This window comes from Coloeus monedula (genome assembly GCF_965178545.1).
Source record: "Coloeus monedula genome assembly, chromosome: 22".
In the NCBI taxonomy this organism is placed as follows: domain Eukaryota; kingdom Metazoa; phylum Chordata; class Aves; order Passeriformes; family Corvidae; genus Coloeus; species Coloeus monedula.
Genome location: NC_138802.1, coordinates 1,218,037 through 1,244,870, shown reverse-complemented (window position 1 = coordinate 1,244,870; position 26,834 = coordinate 1,218,037). Strand labels below are relative to the sequence as shown.

Here is a 26,834-nt window from a genome sequence, read left to right as displayed (position 1 = left end):
CCGGGTGCCAGCCAGCAGCCAGGGAGGACAAGGCAGAGGCCACGTTCCTGGATGTCTGTACAGAACACCAGGGAGGTGTCACGGCACCAGGGATCTGCTGGCAGCTCTTCCCCAGCTGCCTGGAAAGGCACCTGGCAAAGGAGGTGGAGGCAGGGGGCAGGGAGAGGTTATTTTTGGAAGCAGGATGATCAGGCTCTTCCCAGGGCTGCAGGGAAGGCAGCAGGAGGAGCAGGAGTCAGTGTTTGCTGGAGTTCTGAAGCTGCTGCATGTGCTGGCCGTGGGTTTGGTGGATCCAGCCCCAGGGAGGGACAGACTCTTCGTCCCCACCAGGCACGGAGGGGGCTGGCTCAGACCCCTGCCCAGCTTGGCCTCGATGATCTTTGAGGTCTTTTCCAACCTTAACTGAGCTCCAACAACAGGGCCCTAAACTGCCTCGGCTCCTTGTCCTCCAGCAGTGACAGCCAAGAATAAAACCTGAACACTCCCAGCAGCAAAATCCCCTGCACTGACCTGTGCTGGCACAGCCAAAAGAAATGCTTCCATGTTGGCTTTTCCCAATTTTCCTTTACTTCCCAAGACCTCTGCTTGTGCTACAAAAGCCTGTTGGTTACCTCCCACTCCTGCAAGGCTCCAGGAGACATAAAAATGAATTTAAATAGAGCACAGAGAGGGGACAGTGCTCCAGCTCCAGGCCCAGAGGACGAAGAGCAGTGACAGAGCCTCGACCCTCACGTTGCCAAGGTAAACAATTGTCCTTCACGGGAAAACACGTCAACAACAGGGCCTGGGCTTCCAGCTCCTGGATGCCCATTTGGTGCTGATTTTCTGCTCAATTTAAGGCAGCAGTCCAATAAAGGCTGCTGCTTTTTTTCCCCGTTGTTTGGCTTAGTTAAATGAAAACATGTCTGCAGCCCGGCTCATTATCCCGCGCCCCCAGAGCAGCCGTTCGCTGGGATCCTGTCTCTAACCATTAGCTGCAACATCCTTGATCCCAATTCTTCTCCAGCCCCAATATTAACTCCTCCTTAGCATATGAAAGCTCTGGGTCTCAGTGCAAAGCCAAACGAGGTCACTGCAAGGCCTCCACGGCCATGGCAGGGACACAGAATCCAGGGCTAGGCCCACAGAGAGTGAAATAATTCCATGTGGTCAGCTGTGGATCCACATTGGGAGGTACAAGCACTGCCTTGTGAATAAAAACCCCAAATTCTTCAATTTGAGTATCTTTACAGTCCAAAAATTCCTCCTTCTCCCTTGTTTAGTCAACAGGGCACCATGTGGAAGGATGAGACAAGGGGGTGAATACAGAACAAATAAGCTCACAGGGAAAAATCGCAGTTCCTGGTGCTTTTTGGGAGGTCTGGGTGAACTCTGCTCTTCCAGGGCTGCAAAAGCACCAGGAATGAATGGCCTCTAAGGGAGCAGGGCTCCTGAAAAGTGGGGACACAGGTGTCACATTGTCGCCATGCCGTGGCATTCCCACAGGAATCACTGCAGGTGAAGATGCGCCGAGGACACCCCTGCTCTGGGGCCAAGGCCCTCAGGGTTTGTCATTCCCATCACACTGACCAAAAACCCCTGGGAAAAGGCTCTCTGGGAGCTCTGCCCCACTGGAAAGCTGCCCTGCTGCTGCTTCCCACACCACAGCCAAGGGAACCTCAGGCCCGAATATTTTATGCAGAACTGCAGGGATTTGGTCCCTGCTGGGGCAGGACCTGAGGCTCTGCCATGTCTCCACTCTGTGCCCTCTCAGAGCATCTCCAGCCACCAAACCAACTCCCTGCAGGCACCAGGGGCAGAAGGAAGAGAGGGAAGAGCTACCCACCTTCCTCTAGCATGAGGGAGCCTGAATCCTCCACTTCTATCCATGCAAATAGTCCTACTGCAACTGGAAACTCATGAAATCTGGCACTGCAGAACAGAGGGTGTTTGAGGAGAGAAAGAGGAGAAATTAACAGGATTTTTTTGCAGGAGAGGAATGAATTAGAGCCTCGGGACCAGGACTCTGGTGCGAAACGCTGGTTCAGGCCCTAAAGCAGCGTGCAAAGCACACACACCCAGGGGGAAGGCACTTCTGAGACCCTCTGGGGCTGCTCCATCCTCCCCACCCCAGACCCCGAGAAAAGGGGCAGAGGAGCCTGCTCCTGCTGGCAGCCACACCAGGGCTGCTGGGAGGGCTCCAAAGCCCTGTTTGATGAGCAAACCCCCAGCTCTGCTCTGCCAGGCAGCCCTGGCCCTGCTCAGCCCTCTGTGGGTGTCTCTGTCAGGGTTCAAGCTCCTTGTGCCATCCTCCCCTCTCCAGGGGAGCCCCTCGAGGTGCCAGGCAGGGCCCTGGTGCTGCCTCCCCTTTACCTGAGCTGCTGCAAGTGACTTTTGTCCCCTCCTCAGGCTCCTGCCTGCCCTCCCAGCCTGCTCCCCCCAGCACCAGGGACACTTCTCCACCTCTGCAGATGTCCCTAAGCCCCTTCCCAAACCTCAGCTGCCCCCACACGCTCCTAAGGAAGCAGAGACCCCATTCCACACACCTTTCCTCTCTTCCTTCCCTCCCAAACTCAGCATGACTGCAGTTTAATTAGCACCCAGGAGAGATCTCAGCCCTCCCCACTGCAGAACTGCCTGGGGAGGAGGGGCCAGCAGGAAATCGTCTGCAGCTGAGGAGAGACCAGTCATGGTTTGTAGGGAAGCTGTCCTGGTGCCTTTGGAATCACCAAAGCTGCTTTTCCAGGTGGCTTCTCCCGGTTCCCTGTGCAGGCTGGCAGTCCCAAGGGGCTGGCTCACCACTCTTCCCAGCACAGGGAGCTAACCTCACCCCCAGCAGCCCCAGGCAGCCCTGGCTCCAGCCCTCCCCACCTTCCAGAAGCCAGCAAAGCCCCAGAAGTACACACAATTCTTTGTCATTAGTTGCAGCCCCTTTCTGCATTTCAAAGACCACTCAAGGCGCAGCAACACTGCTGATTTTCCAGTTCATGCTGTTCGAAACTCCAGCACTGCTGTAACCACAAGTCAAGGAATTCCCTCACAGAATTAATCACAAACCAGCCAACCCTGCCAGCCTCAGCCTTTTTGCTGCCCCCATGAGCTGGCAATAAGCAAATCTCTTCCATTTGTGCTGTCCTTGTTCCCAGGGCTCTGCTGAACCTCAGGCACAGGTGAGTCCTGTTCCAGCAGCACTCCGGGCTCAGTGGGGAGCACAGGAGCCTCCAGAGAGCTCCTTCCCTCCTCACTGGGCTCAACTTCAGCCCTAAACCAGCAACAGAAACTTCCAGCAGCAGATCCCAGCGGCCTGTGAGAGCCCTGCAGCTCCCAGCCAGGAGTGATGTGGGGCTTCTTGACCCTGATGGCAGCAGCAGCATTTATTCAGCATTGTTTATCTGCAGGTGCCTTTTTGAGGGGGAGATTCTCATAACCCAGTGCACAGAATTGTTCTCCAGGGCAGACAGCTGGGGGCAAGGTTCTTCTCCCCTTATCCCTGGAACAAAATGGTTTAAACAACAACCAGTCCTGCAGACTAACCCAGTACCACCTCTGAAAAGTCTGTCTGGAGCAATTCCTGATTACCCTGCTCCCCTCCCAGCCCTGCCAGCAAAAACAGCCCCAGCAGTGCTCAGCCCCAAAGCCCAGAGTGGAACTGTCCCTCCCCCTGTCCCTTCAGACACCTCCCCTCCACATCTGACTCTTTTAAACCCAATCACCTCTTGCTCAACACCCCAAACCTGTCGTGTCCTCAGGAGCTTTGTCACTGGCTTGGTGGCCTCTTGTGCCCATGAGCCTCTTCTTTTTCACTCATGGAATATTTCATAGGGTCCTTAAGGTTGGAAAAGACCTCCAAGATCACCCAGCCCCACCATTAACCCAGCACCACTAACCCATGTCCCCAGGTGCCACATCCACACGTTACCTGAACGCCTCCGGGGTGGTGACTCCACCACTGTCCTGGGCAGCCTCCTCCAAAGCTTTCCCTCAGAAATTCTTCCTAACACTGAACCCAAACCTCCCCTGGCACAGCTGGAGGCCATTTCTTAATTTAAGAAACAAACCAGAGCACCTCAAACACCAACTCTAACCGACAGGAACTAGAGCTTCTACATCTCATCTTTTCTTCTGATGGGAACAAGGAGATCCCTTTGCATCTCTGGAATGCCACAGGTCTCAAAGAATTCCAGCAATGCTGATCAAGCCCAGCAGTTTCTCTGCAAAGCAAACAATATTGAAACCCTTTCTGCCATCCAGGGTCAGCTGAGCCACATGGACCCGAGCAGGGTCATAGGGAAAAATGGATCTGTGGCCAGTTTGGCTTTTGGAGCTGTGCAGGGCAAGGGGCTTTGGAAAATTGTTAATGATGAGACTGGAGATTCAGCTGTGAAAGCAAAGTCTGGCAGCTGGCCATGGCTGATGTACAGGCACCACAAACCCCTCCTGTGCATATGTGGGACTGAAGATGTTATTTAAGTTTTCACCTTCCAAAGACATTCCCAAAGGGTGTCAGGTGTAGTGTCCCCTCTGGATCCGGGGTTCATTTACACACTCAGCAGAATGACTGACAAAAAAAAGCCTGGACAAATCCACAAGCAGACAGATTTTCAGAAAAGGCCTAAATTAGCACAGAGGGAGATCCAGCTCTGATTTGGAAGGACAGGGATCACTCAGTATAAAAACTGACAGAAATCCCAGATTTTCCTCAACTTTTATTTATAATGGAAGGACCCTGCAATCAACAAGCAGATCTTGTTTTATTTATTCCAGAGCCTTACTTGTTGACTTCTGCACATTTGCCACCAGCCCATCCCTCCCCACACTCCCTTCCTGACACCCAGGGGGTCCCTGGGCAGGATCCCCCAGGAACATTTCTGTTTTCACACTGTGGAGCTGAAACCAGGGGAACAACCCCAAACCAGCCAGGTAGCACTAGAAACCCAAACAATTCCACTCCCAGAGGAGCTGGCAGGCCCAGCAGCAGTGTGGGGAACCTCTGATTAATGAAATTACAAATCAAATCATGCTCTCTGCAAGGCCTTTCTGCTTCACGTGGCACCAGCCCTGGGGACATTTCCCGCCTGTGCTGGCGCAAGCTCCTTTAACACAGACCACTGGATGTGAGAACAACACAGGGCTGGGACCTCCAAAGGGCTTCAGCATCACCATGAAATCCTTTCCACGTCCAACTTTAGCCAGAATATTAAAAACCTTCCTATAGCTCAAGTGTAGCACAAACAGAAAAAACAACAGGAAAATGAACGGCCGGGGGAGCGGAAGGGAGAGGAGGGAAAACACAACCCCAGGGCAGCAGGAGGTGCCCCAGCCCTCACCTGCTGCTGCCAGCCCCACGTCCAGGCTGTTCCTCTTGAACTCGCAGCGGCTCTGGGTCTCTGGCATAACGAGCTGGCGGCTCTGGTGCAGGTTGGAGATGATGGTGGAGAGGTCGCTGTCGCGGCTGCAGCAGAGCACAAAAGCCCCACGTTAACGAAATCCCATCTGCCCCCCCCCCAGAACTGATTTTCCCCCCTGTGAGCACATCTGGGAGAGGCTTTTGTGTGCTCCAGCCTCGCTGGATTGCAGCAGAGGTCCCCCCTCCCTCCCTCCCTCCCACCCACGGGGTGCCTCCGTAACCTCTCCTCGGTTTTGGGGAGTGCAGAGCCCTTCCCAAGCTTCCCTCTCATTTCCCATCAAGGTCCCTGCAGCTGCCAGAGCTGCTGATTCCAGCCCTGCCAGATATAACTTGCGTGGGCCAGGACTCACATCTAGGATGGAAAAACTGAAAGTATAGGAATTGGCAGATCTGCTCCAGAATTAATAGGAAACTTGAACTGAAATAACTGATAGTTTTCTATCAGTTGCCACCCCTTCTATTCTTAAAAACCTAAGTTTTTCCATTCCATCACTGCTGGGACAAAAGGCTTTGAGATTTGATTGAATAATAGTTTTTCTCTTTAGAGAGAAACCCACCACAAGCCCGGACAGCAGCGTTACTCAGAGCTGAGGGGACAGATTGATTTACAAAACCCATTTTCAACTCTCCCCTCCAACAGATCCTGAAACAATGCTCTTCCTTCTGGGAAAAGAGACTGTGTTAGAGCAATTCAGCATTATTTTGCCTGTTCTCCTTGCATCACATTGCTGCTAACTAGGCTGCTTAAGTCCTTTCTTTCTATTTTTTTTTCCTTCTATGGAGAGGGAGAACACAAAAACCAATTCACTGTAGCAGACACTGCAGCTCAGATATCTCATCGAATGCTTTTGCTGGTGAACCACTCTCCAGTTGCAAAGTATTTCCCAATAAATGATCTACAAAGAGTGAGGAAGGAAGAACAAGGTAGAACCCATGGCAGGAGCTGGCAGTGCTGGAACATCTCCCTTCTGTTTGTTTGCCCGAGATGCTGAACTCCCCATCCTCCCAGCACCAGGGGCTCGCCCCGAGCTAACCGGGGCTATTCCTCCTCCTGCCCTCTCTCTAAAGGGAAGATGACAGCCAGGAGAGCCAGAGACACTTGGGGAAAAGGACACAAATTAGCGATATTGCCCTCCCTGCCCTACCGCAGCTCCCTCCCGTGCCAAAGCCCCCGGTGCCAGCACAGCTCCCACCCACCGGGGTGTCCTCACCTGGGCCCGGCAGGGCAGCCCGGAGGGTGCATTATCTGCAGAATTACCGGGCAATGATCTGCCTTAAATATCCCCCCGCTCCCCCACTGCTGCTCCCCCCGCTCCCGGAGCAGATCCCGGTGCTCCCAGCGCCCATCCCCGGGGCTGCAGCGGGGGCTAATCTGTGTCTAGCTCGCTGCTAATCTGATAAGTTCAGAACAGAAAGTCTTTAGGTACTTCCAGCGGGCGTCTGGCTCCAGCTTTTCACGGGAGGCAGCAGACACAAACAGCCCCGCGATTCCCCCCGGGATCCCCCATCCCTCAGGGGGATCAGCAGGGGAAGGGATGCTCGGATCCCAAAGCCTCTGAGCACCCATCGCATCTCCCCCCCTAAAGCACCTCAGAGTGCTCCTTATGCAAGCACGAGGCTCATTACTTAAGCAAGCCCACAGGTGAGTGGGAAGCCCATTTCTCCTGTGCCAAGCAGTTTTGGGTCTTATCCTCTTTTAGCTGCCACCTTTAAGATGCATTATGCAAATATTTTGGTGTCTTAAGTCATTTATGGGATTAATGTGAAGTGATTATCAGTTCTTTTTAATCATGCCAATCAATAAGTGGCTGTCAGGGACAGAGGACAAATGCAGATAAACGCTGCCATCAGCACGAGGCCCGGAAAGGGCGGAGGAGAGGAGCCAGGAGAGCAGGGAGTGGGAAGAGAAAAATGGGATAATTACATCTTTGCATCTGCACAGTGCCCTGCATCCCAATCGAGCCCAGAGCAGTGCTGGTGTGTAAACACATTCAGCTACGAGGAGGGATTGTTTTATCCACCAGGAAAATGCAACTCCCTCTCTCTGGAGCGGCTCCTCAAAACTCAGAGAGTGCAGAACACCGGGGTATATCCAGTGAAAACAGAACCCAGGAGATCTCCACGGAAGGCAGGAGCACCACACCAGAAGTGGTGTTTTCCTTCCCCCAAAATCTTGGGCTTTCAGGAGATTTTCCATGGGTTTAGAATTAAAATCATCGTGCTCACAAAGGTGCATCAGCAAGTCCCAGCTCCACAGAGGAGCAGACAGCACACAGGGCACACTCCAGGCTCTGAACTGCACTCCGTTTACCCACGGAATCAGGCAGAATCCCAGGAAAACACGACTTTGCTGGAAAGCAAACCGAACCCCAAAGTGACACTGAGAGGAAAGGGAAGATCTGAGATAAGGCAAACAGGCTGAGACAGCTTTTAACACATCCAACTCTCCCCAGGAGCTGCTCCTTTTGCCTTGGCCCAGGAGCTTTGGAGCAGAGGCTGCTGTGGTGTCCTGGGCTTGTTCTACACCCGGCACAAGGAGAGGTGGGACAGAGCTGGGGCTAAGCCTTGGTAGGAGAAAAGGGAATGAATGGTAACCAGAAGGTTTTGTGAAAAATTAGGATCTCTTTGTGCATAGCTGAAGGATTTCAGCATTTTTTTGAACTGCCCCAGCAAAGGCAACTCCAGCAGCTGCAGTCACAGCCCAGTCCCTGCACGGGCTCTAACACAGGACACCCCTGCCTGAGGCTCAGGCTCAGGTAATTCCTACAAGAGACCCCTCTGAACGTGCACTGAGCAAAGCCCAACCAACTGCTCTCATCCCAGGGCCACTTAACAGAGGTGAACTCGGGAGTCTCAGCTCTCCAGGTACTGCCCCAGCTCTCGGTGCTTCGGCTGGGAAGAATTTCTGCAATTCTCAGAGCTCCCCTCTTTGTGCACACTGCCCACCACACCTGCAGCACTGCAGCTGCATCCCCAGCCCTGGATTTGGTGCTGGTCCAGCAAACAGGACAAAGGACACTGCACTGCCACAGGCTCAGGGAGGTGCAACTGGATCATCTTTAAGGTCCCTTCCAACCCAGCCACTCCACAGTTCTTCACTCCCACCTGTCAGCTGTGGAATTTTATTCCCACCTCCTGTAAAAGAGGCCCTGTCCAGCATTTATCCAAGGCCACCTCACAGGGAATCTCTGCCTGAATATCCAGCTTGTGGGACCTCCTGCAAGATCCAGGATGTCCCTCTGGGGATCCCAACAAAGCCCAGTTCCTGCAGGACCTGGAAGGAGCCACATGGAGGGGGTTGGAGAGGGCTGGTCCTGCCCATGCAGAGAATTCCCTCTGGTGTGCACAGGGCAGAAACTCCCTCCAGGAGCTCCCCTGCAGCCCCAGCAGGGCCCTGCCCGGTGCTGAGCTGGGCCTGAGCCCTGCTGGTGCCCTGGTGCAGCCCAGCCCTGCCTCGGGCACTCCCAAGCTGATTAAAGTCTGAGCCCTGCCACTGCCACAATATTGTATCCTAAAAACCGGATTAGGGAAGGGGGCTCGAGGGAGATCCAGAGCTCCTGAAAGGTCAGGGAGGAGACAAAGAGCCTCCTGGAGGGCTGCAGGTTGCCATGGCAACGCCCAGTTTGGGAATTCAGGGTCTGGGGACCTGCAGGAACACAGGTGGGACTCCAGCTGTGGGAGAACACGATCTGAGCATGGATGGAGGGAGGGAGGGAGGGATGGATGGAGGGAGGGATGGATGGAGGGATGGATGGATGGAGGGAGGGATGGAGGGAGGGATGGATGGATGGATGGAGGGAGGGATGGATGGATGGATGGAGGGATGGAGGGATGGATGGATGGATGGATGGATGGATGGATGGAGGGATGGATGGATGGAGGGAGGGAGGGAGGGATGGACTCCTGACCTTACCCAGGATTCCAGAGGGCACATGGCTGGTGAGCCATATCCAGATTTCCTTTCCAGCTGGGAAGTGACTCCCTGTTCCTGACAGCCTCCCAGGACCTTTCTTCTGGGATCTGGCTCCCACCCCTGCCTGGCCAGGCTGAGGCACCAGGCACACAGCAATCCCTGGGCCTGATTTCTGGGAACACTCCTCTCTTCTGGAGCAGCACCTGCACCGTGAGCCTCTGACTGGCCACAACTGAAGCCAGCAGCTCCAGGGCTCCTTCTGATCGCCTCTTGTGCCCTGTCCCTGTGCTGGACCCTCACTCAATCCCTCTTCTCCATCCCAGTCCCTCACAGCTGCTGGCAGCATCTCCCAGCCCGTTCCGAGCCAGCACTCTGGGATGCAGTGACTTCAGGAGGGGATGGGACAAACTGGGGCAGCCTCCAGGCCCTTGGCCCCTTTGGCTCCTGGCCCATGAGCCAGGGTGGGCACAGAGGTGCTGACAGATGTCCCCGAGGGTCACACACCACCCCCAGACCCAGCAGAGGTGGCAGCTCCCAGCTCAGCCAGACCCAGACTGGGAGCAATGCCTTTAAATGTGTTTCATTTACAGACATTAGCAGCAACTGCATCTTTAACGAGGAGAAGGATGAGCAGACTAATGGCTGGAGACAATTAACCAACACATAAATCAGTGTCGGGGCTCTGCAGCGAGCGCAGGCAGCCCGGCGCCCGCGGGCCCTGGTGGCTCTGCCCGGCGCTGCTCAGAGTGACTGCGAGGAGCAGAGGGGGAGGCAGGGGGGAGAGAGACTTTCTGCTCGAAATTTAAATAATTTTCAATAGTGGCTGCCTTTCAGTTTGCTGCAGCTCTCCCTCTCCGCAGTGAGGAGGCAGCGGAGCAGTAACCTCACTCCAAATGTCCCATCCCTGCCAGGGGTGAGCCTGAAGGGGCCTCCCGGACATCTCCCACCCTGCTGGCAGCCGGGGTTTGCTCTGCTCCTGCTCAGAGCCACAAGGTCACTCACAGAAACCTCCCAGTGCCTGGTACCAGGCAGGAAAAGTGCAGTCCCTGTGCAGAGGAGGAGTTTCACCCACGCTGCAGCTCCTCTCAGCAGCACCCACAGGAGCTGCTCCAGTGTTAGGATATTTGTGTCAGTTTGGAGCTCAAGCTGTCATTTTTCTGCTCCAGACCTCCCTGGGATGTCAGGGACACAGCTCTGGGCTGCTGCTGCTCCTTGGGGATGCACAGGGAGAGGGCACCAGACACCAGAGCCCACCTGGTCCTGCAGCCACCGAGCTCCAGAGAGAGCTGGGATAAAACCAGAGGGAGTCCTATTCCCAACAGACACAAAATTCCACAGATCCAGAAGCGGCAAGAGAGATGAGGGAATGGGGAATGAGTCCAGCACCACACAGACTGGGCAGCTCTTTTCCTAATACTTAACCAAATCAAAGGAAAGCTGGGGAAACGCAGGCAAAAAATCTCCGAAGGGATGCAAAGGAGGAGATTGGAAGAGAAAAGAGACTCAGGAAGTAAAACAGGGAGGAAATAAAATGGAAAAGTATTTCTTTTAAAATACATTTCACCGTCTCTCCATCCCCTTAACGATCACCCAGTAAGTGCAGGGATTACATTAAATTTTACTGATCAATACAGCGGCCATAAAACTGTCCCGACCCTCTGCCCCTCCCTCCAATAAAGAAAGAAAAAATCCAATATGCAAAAGGAGGAATGTCAGGGCTTGCAGGGGAGAAGACACGAGGGCAGTGATCAGGCCAGGGCAGGGAGAGCTGCCTGGCTGGACCCAGGGCTGGTTCCAGGATGTGTTTCAGTGGCACCCCTGGCTCAGGTGACAGGTTCACATCATTCACTCTGCAGTGCTTTCCCCCCCAAACCCTCTGCTCCCACCCTGCCTGGCCAGGCTGGTGAACCAGGAATGACAGAGAAGCTCCAAGGAGATGAGAAACCATCACCAGAAGCTGCAGAAACACCAGGGACTGTCCCTCCTCTGTTGATCTCAGCAGCACAAAAGGCCAAATTTCTGTGTCAGGAGCAGTGTCCCAGCCAGAGTCACTGGCTGCTGGAGGAAACGGCCTCAAGTTGCACCAAGGGAGGTTTAGACTGGGTATTAGGAAACATTTCCTACCCAAAACAAAGGAATAATGCCCTGAACAGGCTGCCCAGGGCAGTGCTGGAGTCCTGGCCCTGCAGGGATTCAGGGTTTGGGGACATGGGGCAGTTGTGGCCTTGGCAGGGCTGGGGCAGGGTTGGATTTCATGACCTTGGAGGGCTTTTCCAGCCTGAAGGAGCCAGGATTCAGCCACAAGGAGAGGTGGCTCAGGGCTGCCCAAAGTGGAGCACACGCCCAGGGATGGGGGATGTAAATCAGTCAGGGACTGGAGAGAGAATAATGAGCTTTTTATGGAAGCCATTAAAGGGAGAGCCCAGATTGGTCCATAAACGCTGTTGCATCATTACAGCCCTGAGAAACAACCTTATGTAACAGCACAACCGTGGGACGGCGGGGCTGGTGCAACACAGGCACTCCGAGGTGCTCAGATTTCCTAGTTAGCATTTTCTAAAAAACTAATAACTGATTTCTAAAGAAACATCAGCACTCCAGTCCAGCCCCTGGGAAAAAACACCTCTGTTGGTAAATGTGGGGGTTGTACAAGCACCTGGAAGAGCTGCAAGAGCAATTCCTGCTGCAGCCCCCACATAAAATGCCACCACTATCTCAGCTTTTCCCTTAACCTGCAGTGTCCAGCCTCCGTGGGCCATTTAATCACGGACTCATTGATTTTTAAGCCCCAGAAGGGACTGCTCTGTCTCCCTGCTCTGACCTCCTGCACAGAACCTGTCAGAAAATCAGCCCCTGGTGCTCCCAGCTAATGGTGGCAGCTCAGAGTGGAAAAAATGTGTGAATTGTGCCTCTGCTCAGCAGGGACAGAGACCCTTCCATCCCAACCCTGACCATGCCCAATCCAGTGTTCTGGGAATAAAATAATGTTTATGAATCCTCTCAGCTTCTTCCTTACTAGAACACAAAGCTTCCTGAGAAAATGGGAACAAAACCCATTTCACAAGCTCTGACTCTCTCTCACACACACAGAGCACCAAACCAGTGGAGGATTAACCACCCCCCAGCCCAGCAGAGCCCAGAGTCACCCCGGGTAAGAAATTCTGTGGAATAACTTTTCCCTGAGCGTGCCTGGCTGTGCCCTGGCGTGGCCGCTGAGTGCTGGAGGTCCCTGGGCAGCCAGGCAAGGTCAGTGTCCCTGACCCCCAGCAGTAAAGCCAGGGTGACTGAGTCAGCAGGAAAGGCGGGGATGTGGATCAGGGAAAGCTGGGAAAGCCGCAGCTCAACCCCAGCGTCCCCTCCTCCCTCTGCTTATCACCTTGCACAGAGCTCCGAACCTGCAGCATCCCCCGATCGTGACCTAAAGCTGGGCACGGCAGGATTGGGGTCAAGGATTTGCAGGCTCAGGTGACGGGGAAGGTGTGGGGGGGAGCAGCAGGGGCTGTCCCCGCTGCACAGCAGCAGCGTGACCCCGGGCCAGCGCTGTCACCTCTCCTGGCAGCGCTGTCACCTCTCCTGGCAGCGCTGTCACCTCTCCTGGCAGCGCTGCCACCTCTGCCACGGCCGGGCTCGCCGCCCCGGGAAGGGCTGGGTGCAGCAGCAGGGATGCGCAGCTCTGAGCAGCACCGGGGCTGTGCCTCCTGCCCCAGCCTCTCCCCATCCCTCTGCCCCCAGCCAGGAGCTCCAGGGCAGCCTCTGACCCTCACTTCGTGAGCTGCAGCAGGGAACTCCCCCGGCGCTCCTGCTGCTCCCTCTCCACGCTTCCCAAACTCATCCCAGCTCCTCTGTTTGCTGCACGATCCTGGAGCACACGCCGAGCTGGGACTGAGGTTTGTGCCTAGCGATGATTCGGACTGTCCCTGGCACCAGGAACCCAGCCTGGGACCTGCTGGAGCTCCTGGAAATTCCCCCTGCCACAGGAGTGAGCTGCTCCCATGGGAATTTCTCTAGACAGAAGCATGATTTCCAGCAGGCAAAGCTCAGGGAAAGCTGCCCCTCACTCCGTGGCCACCTCTGGTTTTATTTTTATTGCTCAGCCTTTTGGGTAACTTCTGAAACTTCACCGTTGGTAAAAAACCCTTTCGGTCACTCTCTGTCCCTCTCAGACATGAGTTTGACAGACAACAACTCACCAGCATCCTGCCTCTGCCCCTCGGGTACCTCCACCTCCTGAGGAGATGTCACCCACCAGACACAGGAAAAAGGGAGAGAAAGAGGGAAATGAGGGGAAGGAAAAGAGGAGGGAAGGGTAAACAAGTTTTCCCAACTGGAGGGAGCAGAGAGGCCTGAAAATCCCAACCCTACCCGTGGGCAGCACAGCCCTAAATCTCCCTGCAGACTGAGCCTGAAAAAACAAATTAATCATCCTGCAATGTCCTGAGCAAAATGCCCATAAAATTTCATTAATGCTCATGACAGTTCATAAAAATGATCAGTAGGGCTGGCAACTCCAAAATAAGGTGGAAATAAGTATGAAGATGTTTTTACTGTAAGCCTGCTTTGTCATTCAGCTCAGCAAGCTCATAAATAAAAAAAAGATGGAATTACACCACCCGGAGAGATGGGGAGGAGAGAGATCCCTGAAGTTTTGGACTTGTCAGGGACACACAAACAGATGTTTTGCTCAGGCAGCAAAAGGAATGTGTGGCTGACACAGCTGCTGGGCCTGATGGAGATGAGGGCTCTTTAAATACCCCAAATTCCCCTCATTTTCTCCACTCATCAAGCCGCCTGCTTTGAGCTGATGAAATATTAAAATCCTCGGCTGAGCAGCTTTGATTGGGGCTGGGGCAGCAGGGGAGACCCCGAGCAGAGGGAAAGGAGGATCCACAGGAGTCCCTCACATCATCGAGGTGTTCAGGACACGTCCAAATCACTCCAACCCCACAGAAGGGTGTGAGGGGGGAGCTCAGAAAACCTCCAGCTCCAGGACCACGCCCTTGAAGCTTGGGATCCAGAAGCAGGTGGATGTGATTCCTTCTTTGATGACTGTATGGACTAAAAGCTATCAGGAATCCTTCCCAAGGCTGCACCCAAGCCTGTTTGTGTCTCAGCAACACACAGAGGCCTTGAGACGCTCAGTTTATCCCAAATCCTTTAGGATACCCTACACAAGGTCCATGAGACCCCTCTCCTCTGGGGATAAACATGGCCAGAATTACACTTAATAAACTTTCCCCCTTTTCTTGTAGGTATCTAACAGCTTTTCTCAGCTTTATTTGAAATATAATTTGAGCTTTAAATGAAAGTTATCAGCTGCCCATTCCCCTTTACCATTTGAATCTCTGCTAGTCCATAAATGGTCTCCTCTCCCTACCCCACCCCTGCAGCCAAACAAATCTTCCTGGGAATGAATGCAAGAGCACAAAGTGCTGCTAATGAAATGATGATGACATAATTAAATCAGATTAAGTAACACTTTTCAGCACTCCACATTTTCTCCTTGTTTGGCCTTATCCCTACAGGAAAAGGAGAAGCCACTCAGGTACCTCTGCTGTGCCTGATTCCTTCAAACCCAGGATGAGGGTTAAAGTGCTTCCCTGAGCAGCCCATTCCCCAAACCCAGAGCAGAAATCTCTGGATGGGCTGAATGCAGCCTGATGCTGAATAAATGCCCTCCCCATACCAGGCTGACACATCCATGGTGTCTCACTGGAGACTTTTAGAGCTTTCCATAGAGTCAAGAACCAGCTTTAATCATCCCCCAGAGTCCCCAGGAGTTCTGGGAACAGCTCTGCAGGTCACACACAGTCGGGATCTCCCCAGTCTCCTCCGCCCTGAATTTATTTATCTGATGGGCAAAACCCACCTCGTTCAGCTCAACATCAGCTCTTCCAGCTGGGACCATGAGAGGAATGGGGACTGCCAGAGGGTGAGGGCAGATCCCCATTTGGGGACACTCTGGTCCCTGTGCCACTGCCTGGGTTCCCTGCTGTAGCTCCAAGGCTCTCCTCTGACAAAGCCCAGCTCTGGCAGCAGCACCTGCTGAAGGCTGAGGCTGCTCAGGGGTCACATTCAGCCTCCAGCTGCTAAAAACTTCCTCCGACCCTTCAGCTGCTTCAGCTCTCGGAGATTAGAAGGCAAAAGCTTACTAGGAAAAAAAAAAAAAAAAAAAAAGCCAGCCCCAAAGGCATCCCCTATCAATCCTGAAAGGGCAGGGCAGAGCAGCAGGGTGCTGTGGCACTCGAGAACGTCACCTGTGTGGCACAGCAGAGCTCTCTGCTGACTCAGGAGCAGCCTTGACACCTTCACAAACAGCTGCTTTTCAATCCTCCCCTGCTGTCCTTTCCTCTCCCGGGGTGTCTTTCCAAAGGAAGGAGCTCAATCACTGATTTCCCCTTTTGTTTGCTTCTCCCATCTCATTTCCCAGGTATTCTGCATCTCCTCAGTCCCCTCAGCCTGACTTGTGTTCTTTTTCCTCCTGCCTCCCCTGTTCCATTCCCGCTTAAATCCATTTCCTAAGGGCTGCAGCTACACCAGACCCACCCAGCCTGCACATCCAACACTCCACTTTGAGCACGGCTGCTTAAACCCAGTTCTGGCTGAGGGAGAGTTTGTGCCTGGCTTAAATCACGGCCCAAAAAGGGCATTTTATTCAGATTTAACCACACGTGTCCACATGCACAGGGACACACAGGCTCTTGGCCAAATGTCTCCTGTCTAAACCACATCCCAACCCCGTGGGGTCCAACTGGGAATGCTGGTTCAGTACCTTGGAAATCTCTGTTTAACCTCTGGCTGTTAAATGCATTTTATTTGCTCTGGGCAAATGCTGCCTTTGTTTTCCTTCCCTCTCCTTATGCAGCCTTCACGTGGGATATACCTGGGTACAGCATTCCCTGGCAGGCCCAGGCAGCTTGGAGTGTCCCCTCCAGAGGCTTTTTGTCCCTCTGGCAGTGAAGGGACTCTCCCCCACCCTCCTGCCTCCTCTCTGTCCGTGTTTTACTGCAGTGCAGGACTCTGGGGGCAGAAATCCTGCCTGGGATGTCCTGCAGAACTCACTCCTGTGCTCAATGTCCCGATGTGCCTCAGTTCTCTGCCCTGCTCTTTGTCTTTGCACAGCTTTAATCAAATCAAACCCACCTCCCTTTCCTGCCAGCCCCTCTTTAACCAGGGCAGCAGCAAACAGCCCTGGAAATGGGGATGGCTTCACTGCAATGAGGGTGTCCTGAAATTCCCAGAGCTATCCCACCCTGAGCTGCACCAGGACGAGGCAGTAACACACCCTGGCCTCGTATCTGCTGCTCACTCCCCTCCCTGCAGCTCCCTCAAGACATCAGGTGGCAACAAAGGGAAGGAAAATCCTTTTCCTGCCCACAACTCCTCTTTATTGCCCGGTTTATCTCCATGAGATGCCTCCCCTCATCAGGGTGATCCTGCCTGGGTGCTGAGAGGGGCAGAGACCAGCTCTGAACCTTTGTGTTTCAAAACTGGACAGGCTTAGCTTGAAATAAAAGCAGAGCATCACTCACTGATCACATTTCAGCCAATTATTCCAGGCACAGTGAGTCCATACGAGAGAGTTCAACCTTAAACAGGAAATTCTGGAGGAAAACGAGCTGTAAACATAAACCCAAACCTGTACCGACTTCAAAGCTTAAAAGGGAAAGGAGCAAAGCACCTGGCAAGGCACAGAGAGATCCCAATCTCCCTTCCAGGACAATTGCCTGATCCTCAGTCTCTGGTTCTTTGTCTAGGCAATGATTTGTCCCCAATTAAATGGCTTTTTATCCAGGGCAGTGCCTCCAGCAATCCTGAGGTGGCTGAATCCAATGGATCCAGGTAGCCTCTGACAACTTGAAAGGAAGATCAAAGACAAACTGGTGGCAAAGGGGGAGGGAAATTCAGGGGGCAGCTGCCAGCCCTGCCTGATTTCAGGTTCTGTGGTGGCTTTGTGCACCCTGGGGCATCTCAGGGATCTCCTGCCACAGTCTGGGGATGACCCACGAAATTCCCCCTGCTCAGCCGTGCAGGGCACTGATAAAAAAGGTCAGCTCAACCTTTCTGCCAGCCCATGGTAGATTTGAGATCTGTTTTACAGGGCTGTGTGGCAATCTGGGCCCCTCAAATATGTAAAATCTTCTTCTGTACTGCCATATAATCACAAAATCCTTCTTTTGCCACACAACATAACAGGTTTTTTCCTTCTAAATGGGCTGGATGGGCAACTTTTGACAGCTGGACTCATCAGGAAAAGCAAAACTTCTGTTCCCAAGGGGAATTACTGAGGTTCCTTCCAGGACAGAGCTAAACTGAAGGGAACAGCCAAGTTGAGGAAGCCCAGGAAATGCATTTGCCATAAAAATCAGACCATTATTTTATTCTGTGCATTGCAAGTTCAGAATTATTCTTTTTAAGATGGGGATTTTAATTTCCAAAGGTGCTGGCACCCTCAGCTGCCATTGTGCAGAATCATTGCTCACAGGGCCATTAATTAAGGCACTGTCAGCACTTCCATCCCAAACCTCTGCCTTTTAGGAGTTTATAACTCAGCCATAAAACTCTGCTCTGGGCTGATATTTATCATGAAAGGGTCTGCCTGGAAGGAATCCATCCTTTTGTATTTGAGAATCCCAAAAGCTTCGAGCAGCAGACCAGGGGTTTTATTCTAAGGGCTGCCTTTCAAAAACCTGGTTTTATGGGTGCTGGCTGAGCTGGGCCTGCTGCACCACCCACTGTGGGGTGGGGTTTGTGCTCTTAACGCTGGAGAATTCACAAATCATGGCAGTTGATGGTTCAGAGCCACAGTCTGTGCTTAGGGAAATACCAGAGAATTCCTCTGCGCTCACTGGTCCCTGCTGGAGCGTGAGTCCACAGGGATTTCCCACCTCCACTGCCATGGCCAAGGTTTATTGACACTCCAGTGCTCAGTGAAAGACATGGACATGGCCCTCTGCTCCAGCAGCAGTAGCATTTTCCCTTTTCCATCTCGAACCAAGCAGGTTCTGACTGGGCTGCTCTGTGCCAGCAGATCCCACGGAGCAGATCCCAAATTCCAGAGCGTGGATGGAGCACTCACAGACCCTCACTCTGCACTGCTCTGCCCTCATCTGCCTCCTCCTGGTCTCTGCTTTCTCCTCCCTGAGAGGCTTCACAGCTGCTCAGGTTTATTGTTCTCATTCTAGAAAAGGAGCCGTTTTCTACAGCTCAAGGGCTGCATCCCGATCTGGCAGTCCAGGATGAAAGAGACCTTTCCAAATCCCAGTTTTTAGCACAAGTTTCTGCAGCTGGATTTTTAAAGGATTAGAAGAGTTTGTGAGTGCTGGCAGCACGTGGAGATAATGCACCAAGCCCAGGGTATCACCTGAACCAGAGGCCACAGGGGAATATTCATGTTTGCAACAATGAGCTTCAATTTATGAATTCCCACCTTCAATTTATGAATTCCCACCTTCTCAGGACCAGAGTGAACACACCAAAACTGGGCTTTCTTTACAAGTCTCATCAATTCTCTCTTCCAGTGTAAAAGGGACTGTTTACCCCCCAACTCCCCCAAAATGAAAACAAAAGAGAGGGTGTGTGGGAAGGGGAGAAGGAGGAACAAAGGGAGGAAGGAAAACCCCCCAGCACTGACAGCAACATTCATTCCCATCCTCCAGCATCCAGTAACAAAGCAGAAACTCTCAGCCTACCATACAGAGAGGTGCCCCAAAATGGTACCTGCAAGAGGTCTCTCGGAAGGAGATGTTTAAATCCCAGTGGGTGTGAATCCTGTCAACAAACAAAAGAGAGGTCAATGGCACAGGCTCAGCGCTCATCTCCTGCCCCTCAAACCCTGCTTCCCCCTGGGGACCCCCACAGCCCCTCAGCCCCAATTCCTGCCTTGTCCAGCCCCACTTGGAGCTCTGAGTCCACAGCAGGACCCAGGAGCTGCTCAGCACTGAGAGATCCTTTCCTTGTTCCATCCTGGCCCTCTCCTGCTGCATCCTGACCCTCTCCTGCTCCATCCTGACCCTCTCCTGCTCCATCCTGACCCTCTCCTGCAGCATCCAGACCCTCTCCTGCTGCATCCTGACCCTCTCCTGCCGCATCCAGACCCTCTCCTGCTCCATCCAGACCCTCTCCTGCCGCATCCAGACCCTCTCCTGCTCCATCCAGACCCTCTCCTGCTGCATCCTGACCCTCTCCTGCTGCACCCCCTCTCCCTGAGCGCTGCAGGGGCTGCAGGGTGCTGTCTCAGCTCCCAGGCCCCGTGCAGAGGAGGCAGAACCCCCAAACGTGTCTGCACCGTGTTCCCTCCCCAGCTGGAAATAAATTATCAGCAATTTCCCACCTCAGAAATTAACTTGGCGTGTTCTGTCACTCTGCCTGTGACAGGCAGGAGTAGCAGGCTGGGATGAACAATATCCTAAATTAAGGCAGAGCAGCTGGGGGGGGTTGGGGTTTTGATGGGTTTTTTTCTCCCCTCAGCCCCAGACAGCCTCCCCAGCACCCCAGGGGTGAGGCAGTGCTTGACCTCTGTGCTGGGTGTCCCCTCTGGAGCTCTGCTGTCCCCAGCTCAGGGAGGGCTGTGCCCAGGCCGTGTCCCTGTGTCACTGTGATGGATGACAGCCCCAGCCCCCGAGAGCAGCCTGGCAGCAGGGCTGTGTCCTCACACAAACCCCCTCCAGGGCTGCCAGTGCCTGCCAGGGACCCTCTGCTGGCTGTGCTGGCTCCTGGCTGGGGCTCACATCAGCTCCTGCAGGTGCAGGTCCCCGAAAGGCTGCAGAGATCAGAAAGCCAAAGGCACTTCTGCACGTCTGGAGCAGCCCCTCCTGCCCTGCCCTCGGCAGGAAAAGCAGCTGTGGCTGCAGAGCAGGAGGAGCCTCATCCCAAACCTGCTGGAGTGAGAGAGAACCTGTGCTCTGGTGGGCAGGGGCTGTGAACTGTGCCAGGAAACAGCACCAGCTCTGACCCACAGCTGCCCCTTCCTACTCCCACTGAATCACAAGGTCAGCTCTTTCTATGGGGGGAGAAGGTCTGAACCTCCCCATTTTCCAGCACAGGCAAAGGAAAAGAGAAGAGAAGAGAGAACAGAGAGGAGAGAAGAGAGAACAGAGAGGAGAGAAGAGAGAGGAGAGAGGAGAGAGGAGAGAAGAGAATATTGCCAAGGTTGTGCCCACGTGCTCTGGTTCAGCTGCCTGCCCTGCAGGGACAGAGCTGGTGAAGGTGAATTAAGGATTTCTCTTCAACCAGCACCAGGACCCCATGGCACTCAGCGTGCCCTGGAACACAGGACACAAACAGGGCAATCCCAGGGCTGCAGGGCACGTGTCCTGGCAGGTGCCACTCTCCGGATGCCCGGCTGGGTGGACAGAGCTGGATCCTCTCTCCTCCCTGCTCTTCCCAGTTATCCCTGCCTCAGCTTCCACACTCTCCCTGTATCCACGTCAGCACCCAGAAGGCTGAGCAGGGAGGGAACAGGGATTCAGGGAATCTCATCCATGGTTCCTGGAAGGACAACCTGACAATTGCAGCAGGAGACTGGCACTTGGGGCATCTGGGTTGGTCTCCAGTACGGAATTGCTGCTGCAAGGGTCAGGCCCAAGGAGATGGGCAGAGCTGCCAAGAGCACTTGTGGGGCAGGAGCTCGTTTCCTTCCCTTCTTACACTTCACCTTTTCTGCTCTCTCACATCTCCTTCCTGGGCAAGAAGGGATTTCTCGCTGTGTGTGATATTTTACCCTGCAGCATCCCTGGGAAGGGAGTGGCCGTTTCCCCCCTCCCTTCCCCTCAAATCCAAGTCCCCATTAGGTCAATGACACCTTCCCAGCACTCTGAGCAGGTGTTTGAGCTTTACTCTCAGCCACACCTTCCCACGTTGCTGGGGGCTTGGACAAAGCTGCTCCTGACCCACCCTGTTCTATCTCAGATGCTGTTACTGCACTTCTCTTCTTTCCCTCCCCTCCCACACCAATGGAAGAGGCCACTCTTTAAAACAGGAATTAAATGCATGAACCCACAAGATAATGCTGGGCTTAAATCCAGCAGCATGTGAGGATCTTGCTGGTAAAGCTGAGCCTTCCTACCTGGCTCCCCTGGCTTTTATCTGCCCGGAGGTTCCTGGGATAACATCACGGAGATCCTGACAGGCAGTTTGCACCTGGGGGTGGAAAAGCTCCCAGGCTGAGGTAATGCATTTATCAGGGCTGGGTGGAATCTCCCTGTGAGGGGAAGGAAGTTAAAGCTTCCCAAACTACTGCAGAGGGATGGAATTTGTAGAGTCTAATTTAGAATTACAGAATCATTAGGCTTGGAAAAGCCCTCTAAGCTCATCCAGTCCAACTTTTAATCCACCACGTTCACCACTAAACTGTGTCCACAAGTGCCACATCCATGTGTTCCTTGAGCACTTCCAGGGATGGTGACTCCACCACTTCCCTTGTTTGGTGTCTGGGATAATCCAGAGGGCAATAACAAAAGCCAAGACTGGCCAAAATTTTACTTCAGCTTGTTGGGGACAGGCAGCTTGGTCAATAGTCTGTGAGAAAAGAAAAAGGCTTCCTGAAGGCAAAGTTTCTGCCTGAATTCTGCTCCATGCTCACTGCACCAGTGCAGCTCTGCCGGTATTACTGTGACTGAAAGAACTGCACAGGTGGCACTGACACAGAAATGCCCAATACTGACGCCATCCTTCTCCCCAAACAGCAAAAACGATGCTCACAGCCAGAGAAACAGAGAAGCAGAGAGTCAGGACAGCTTAACCAGACCTGGGAGTTCAGCAACACAACTGCTGCTTGTAGGCAGCGCTGCAAAGGAGCAGGATTTCCAGGAAGCTGGAATCTGAGAGAAAGGAAAAGGATTTTCCTCCAGCACCGTCCCAACAACCTCCAGAGCTGAGTGCTGCAGTCTCCCAGCACAGGGACACTTCAGGAAGGAGCTGGGATCAGCTGGCATGAGCTGAATGCTCTGGCTCAGGTGGGAGCAGCGGGTCCCTGCCCCTTCCCAGGGCTGCAGGAACAGGACAGGGAAGGTTCTCTCTGCCTCACATCTCCTCTGAAGGCCACGGGCAATGCCCAGCATCACAGAGGAACCTGCTGTCCAAGGCTGAGCTGAGGGACCAGCCAGCAAATTTCCAACTCCTGTTCTAATCCCCAGAGTCTTTCCTCCTCCAGTGCCCAGCCCTCAGAGCAGCAGGAAACCTCCCTTGTGCCAGCAGTGGAAGGAAACACCACAAATGGAATTGGGAACAGGAGAAAAAGGAAGAGGCCAAGTGCTGAAAGCAGTGATGCAGGTGCTCATAGTGCCTGTGCAGGGGGCACGTCCAGGGCAGCAGGAGGAAAGCACAGGTTTGCTGAGGCCTGGCCTTGTTTTCCCATCCCAGTTTAACCTATTTCTGCTCTCAGTGGGGGCCAGCAAAGCCCTGGCCCCTGGGGGAGGACACAACAGGTGAATTAGGGCAGCAGCAGATGGGGCACAGTCCCTGCCGGGCCCAGCTGTCGTGTCTGGGCTGCGGCGCCTTTGTGCTGCTGCTGTCCCCAGAGCCACCCCGGCCACCAGGGCCAGCACGAGGGGGGCAGGCTGCTCCCCACTATGGCTCTGGAGAAGCTGGAGTGCCCAGTCTCCCCCTCTTTGCAACAGGGGGGCTGGGGGACCCCTGTCCAAGGGACAAAATGTTTGGGAGTGCTGGGGGTGGGAGCAGTAGATGGTCCCTGCCTGGGCACTGAGCACTGAATTCCTCTTTCTTCCCTTATTGCTGCACTCACAGGAATCCTGCCTGCTCCATTTGCCCCACAGTTCCAGCTTTCCCCCCACACTGCAGCAGAGCTCCCAGGAGAAGGAAAAGAACAACTGTACAAAAGCAGTGAGAGTCTAACCCAGCCGGGAAGAACGCTGCTCTCCTCCAAGGAAATAAAGCTTAACCAAGAGACCTCCAGACAAACTGATGGAGAGCTGGGGGATCATTGCCTAAGGACTGCCAAACATTTTTCCTTCATTTCCTAATAAACAAAGCAAAGCAATTACAGTAATTAAAGATTTAAGATAAGAGCACTTTATATTTGGGGGGCCCAGCATTATCAATTATGGAGTTATCATGCTGCTCTCCCTCCTAATGAGACAATCTAGCACTGTAATTTCGCAGCATTAAAAGCATAATTAAAGGGGGCAGGAGAAGCGGGCAGTTCACCAGAACTGATTAGGAGGGTTCCCTGTGCTCTGTGGCCCCGAGCACGGGCACAGCCCAGATCCATTCCCCAAACACCTTTCCATTTCCAGCAGATAACCCTGGAACACGGCTCCTGGACAGCTGCAATGATAAACCCAGGCTTTAATTACAGGAGGGTTTTATGGGAAGAGCTGGTTGCTCTTTTGTCTCCCTGCTCCAAGCCCTCAGCTGCTGAGGGTACCAGCATCTGTCGGAGGTAAGGGGGAAAAGCTGATCTACTCCCAGGCAAGGAACACATAAAACACCAGGAAAGCAATTACAGGCCTTCAGTTCCCTCTTCTCTGTTTTTATAGGGCTTGTCTCAGGATCTGAGCCCCGGAATGCATCAGAGGGAGATGACAACCGAGATGAGGTGCAAGGATCTGCACGGGAGGCTGAGGCACGGTGCCTTTAGGGGTTTATTTTCCTGGAGTTACAGATTTTCTGCAAGTCCTGGTTTTTCAGCGGAGTGAGAGAACCCAGAATTTTGCAGCTGAATATTGTGGGCACTGAGGCCTCACAGGAGAGGCCAGGTCAGTTACCAGGACCTAACTCAAGACAATCCTTTCTCCTCTTCCTCTAAGTCTGCGGAATTCCAGGATGAATGTTTATGGCACTGGGAAAAACAGGATCAAAATCAAGCAGTTACTCCTCCCTCCTGCAACTCCATCACTTCTCCCTCACTCCTAGAGGCTCTCAGGATGCTCTGTAATCAAACACAGGACCCCACACCTTGCTGCTACCCCTTCCTAAACTCTGCTCCCCAACACTCAATTCCCCTCAATTTAAATGACACCAGAATTTGAGCACAACTGAAAGCAGAAGGCAGGATTTGGGGCCCCCACACCTCTGTGGATAAGCCCACAGACGATTCCTTGGTTGTGCAGCTCCTTGGCCACAAAGACACAGAGCCCTGGGCAGGGAGTGAGGCACAACTGACAATGTGCAAATCCAGACCCTTCAGTGCAAACTCAAGGCCACACAGAGCCTCACTCACTCCCAACACGAGTAAGTGAAAATACCCCCCCCAGCTGCCCTTTGTGAGCTGAACTGTGGCATTTGCAGGGTGGTTTCAGCCCCTGGGGGTGACTCCCTGGGGCAGCACTGCCTCCCCAAGGCTCTGCCCAGCTTCTGTGTCTTTGCCCCCACACTCCAGCACGGACAGGGCAGTACCTTCTTTTCATGATACTGATGTGCAGATCCTCCTCCTGCTTCACTTCGGGGTGCTGACCATTGCTCTTGTCGCTCTCCTCGCTGTCCTCACTGTGTGAGAAAATCGAGCTCAGCTCTTTCTTGGGGATCCTGGTGGGGGGCAGGGGGATCGTCCTCTTCTCTGCCAGGCGGCCCCGGTTCTGCGATGGGTTGGGATGGGGAGAGGGAAAGAGAAGACAACAAGAATTTGGTGAGGAATCTCGGACCCAAGGAGCTCCTCTCCGAAGCTGTCAGTCCCTGCAGGGCCCACACTTTGCCCTGTTCATTCACTCTGCAAAGGACTTTCCAGCAGAGGCACTTCTGTATCCAACTCTTCCACTTCTACCCAAGCCATGCACTTCCAGCCTCTCCTACCCTTTCACTCCCAGCCTGCATCTCATCCACACCAAAAGGAAGGAGGTGGCAGCAGAATCAGGCACCAGTCTCCATCTCCAGAGTATTTCCTACCAAATATCTGCACATCACCATTCAATTAAAGCTCTGCCAGTAGCCCAGGGAAGTCATGACCCAGATGACCCAGGGCTGTAAAGGGACACCTGCCTGTGCCAGCCAGCAGCAGGCTCCTGTGACACCAGGGAACACACTGGAAACCAGGCAGGCTGCAGTGCCACTGCCCCACAGAATCTGTAATTTTAGCCAACAAAACCATGATACTGGGAAGGGAACCCCAGAAAGGGGTGCACGTCCTCTGGACGAGGAGAAAGGTGTGTGAAACAGGGCCAAAAAATGCACAGGAACACTTAAATAATAACAGCTTCTCTGAAAAAAATTGATCTCCACTTTCCAGATAAAGCTGGCAAAAGGCAGAAGTCCTGGGAAAGCCAGTCAGGCTCTCTGCAGGGGAGGAACACTGATAGAAGAGCCCATGTTTTTTTAATTAAACAAATTAAGAACTTTACACAAATACCAAACAAAAACTTGTTTACCTCTGTCTATAAATTCCAGTTGTGGTCATTAAGGGCAGCCCTAATCGCTGTGATAACGAGCTAAACCCATCTGGAAGGCATCACCCCAAGGAGCCACACTGGCTTTTCCCACTGAGCTGCAGGTCCCAGCCAAGCACAGCTGGCTGTGAGCAGCAGCACCCAGGGGAGAGGAGAGCAGTGGGCCAAGAAGGGCACAAAAATGGGAAAATGTGGGGAAAACCATGCACTTTATGAACTCTGCATCTCCTGCCTTCAAATGCTTTTTGCGTTCAAGGTGTTTTTCCAGTCCTGCCCCTCTCCTGCTCTGTGCAGACAGAAAATGTGCCCCAAGTACAGCCTCTGCCCAAAGCCACCTCAGGAACAGAAGCAAACTCAGCCAAAAGGGGAGAAGTTCCAGGGCTATTCCTTGTAAATCCCAGAATTCCATCCCCAGCAATGCAATTTTAGAAGTCCTGTTTGCGCTGTATTTTTACCCTCAGATTTGGGGCGTTTTATTTCTTTATTTCCTACATCCCTCTGTCCCCAGAAAATTCAAATAGACTGAGCCAATCAATTTTGCCTTTTATACTCATCTATAGCCCGTTTGGAATCAATTGCACTTCCCTAATCTGTTTAGAGGAATCCACCAGCAGATACACATCACTTTCAAATTAAGCACAAAGGTAGCCAGAAGCCTGGCCCAGAACATCCTCCAAAATCAATTGTTTTGCCATTGATTTGGAAGGGCTCTGGTCCAAGCTGCAAACACACAAACCTCTCCAGAACACGCCCAGGACGTCCCCAGTGAGGAGCTTCTCTCCAGACACCCCTGGGGGGGAACAGCCAGGCAGGGCAGGTGTTGATACAGAATTATGGCCCAGGAAGCCTCCAACAACCCCAATCAACACCAGAGAGGAGCCAAAGGTGTTTCCCAACACTGATTCAGCTCAGGAAACCTCTTGGAGGTTGCACCCTCCTCTCCCAACACAAGGATTTCCCCAGCCCTTGGATGGGGAGCAGAACATCCCTTTTCCTCCCTTTAATTGGTGTAACCAAACATCTCTGCAATTCTCCAAAGCCTCTGCGAGGGCTGAGTGTTGAGGGCACTGCAGAACAGCCTCGTGTTCGAGGGCTCCCCTCCCTTCATACATTGTTAAAGATTAATTTTGTGGGTTATGGCTCCAGCTAACGAAGCACAGCTGGAGCTGGAGTCAATAACCCTCCATTCCCCCGACAA

At 53.3% G+C, this 26,834-nt stretch overlaps 1 protein-coding gene across 1 annotated transcript in view; it reads right to left on the bottom strand.

Moving 5' to 3' along the window:
• SAMD11 (sterile alpha motif domain containing 11) overlaps positions 1-26,834 on the bottom strand; it is a gene marked incomplete at both ends in the record, with an annotated part of 83,940 nt that overhangs the window by 35,605 nt on the left and 21,501 nt on the right. The window contains 3 exons of the mRNA XM_082295514.1: positions 5,307-5,431; positions 19,017-19,067; positions 24,654-24,832. Of these exons, the coding sequence (XP_082151640.1) occupies positions 5,307-5,431; positions 19,017-19,067; positions 24,654-24,832 (355 nt within the window). The remainder of the gene's footprint in view (positions 1-5,306; positions 5,432-19,016; positions 19,068-24,653; positions 24,833-26,834) is intronic.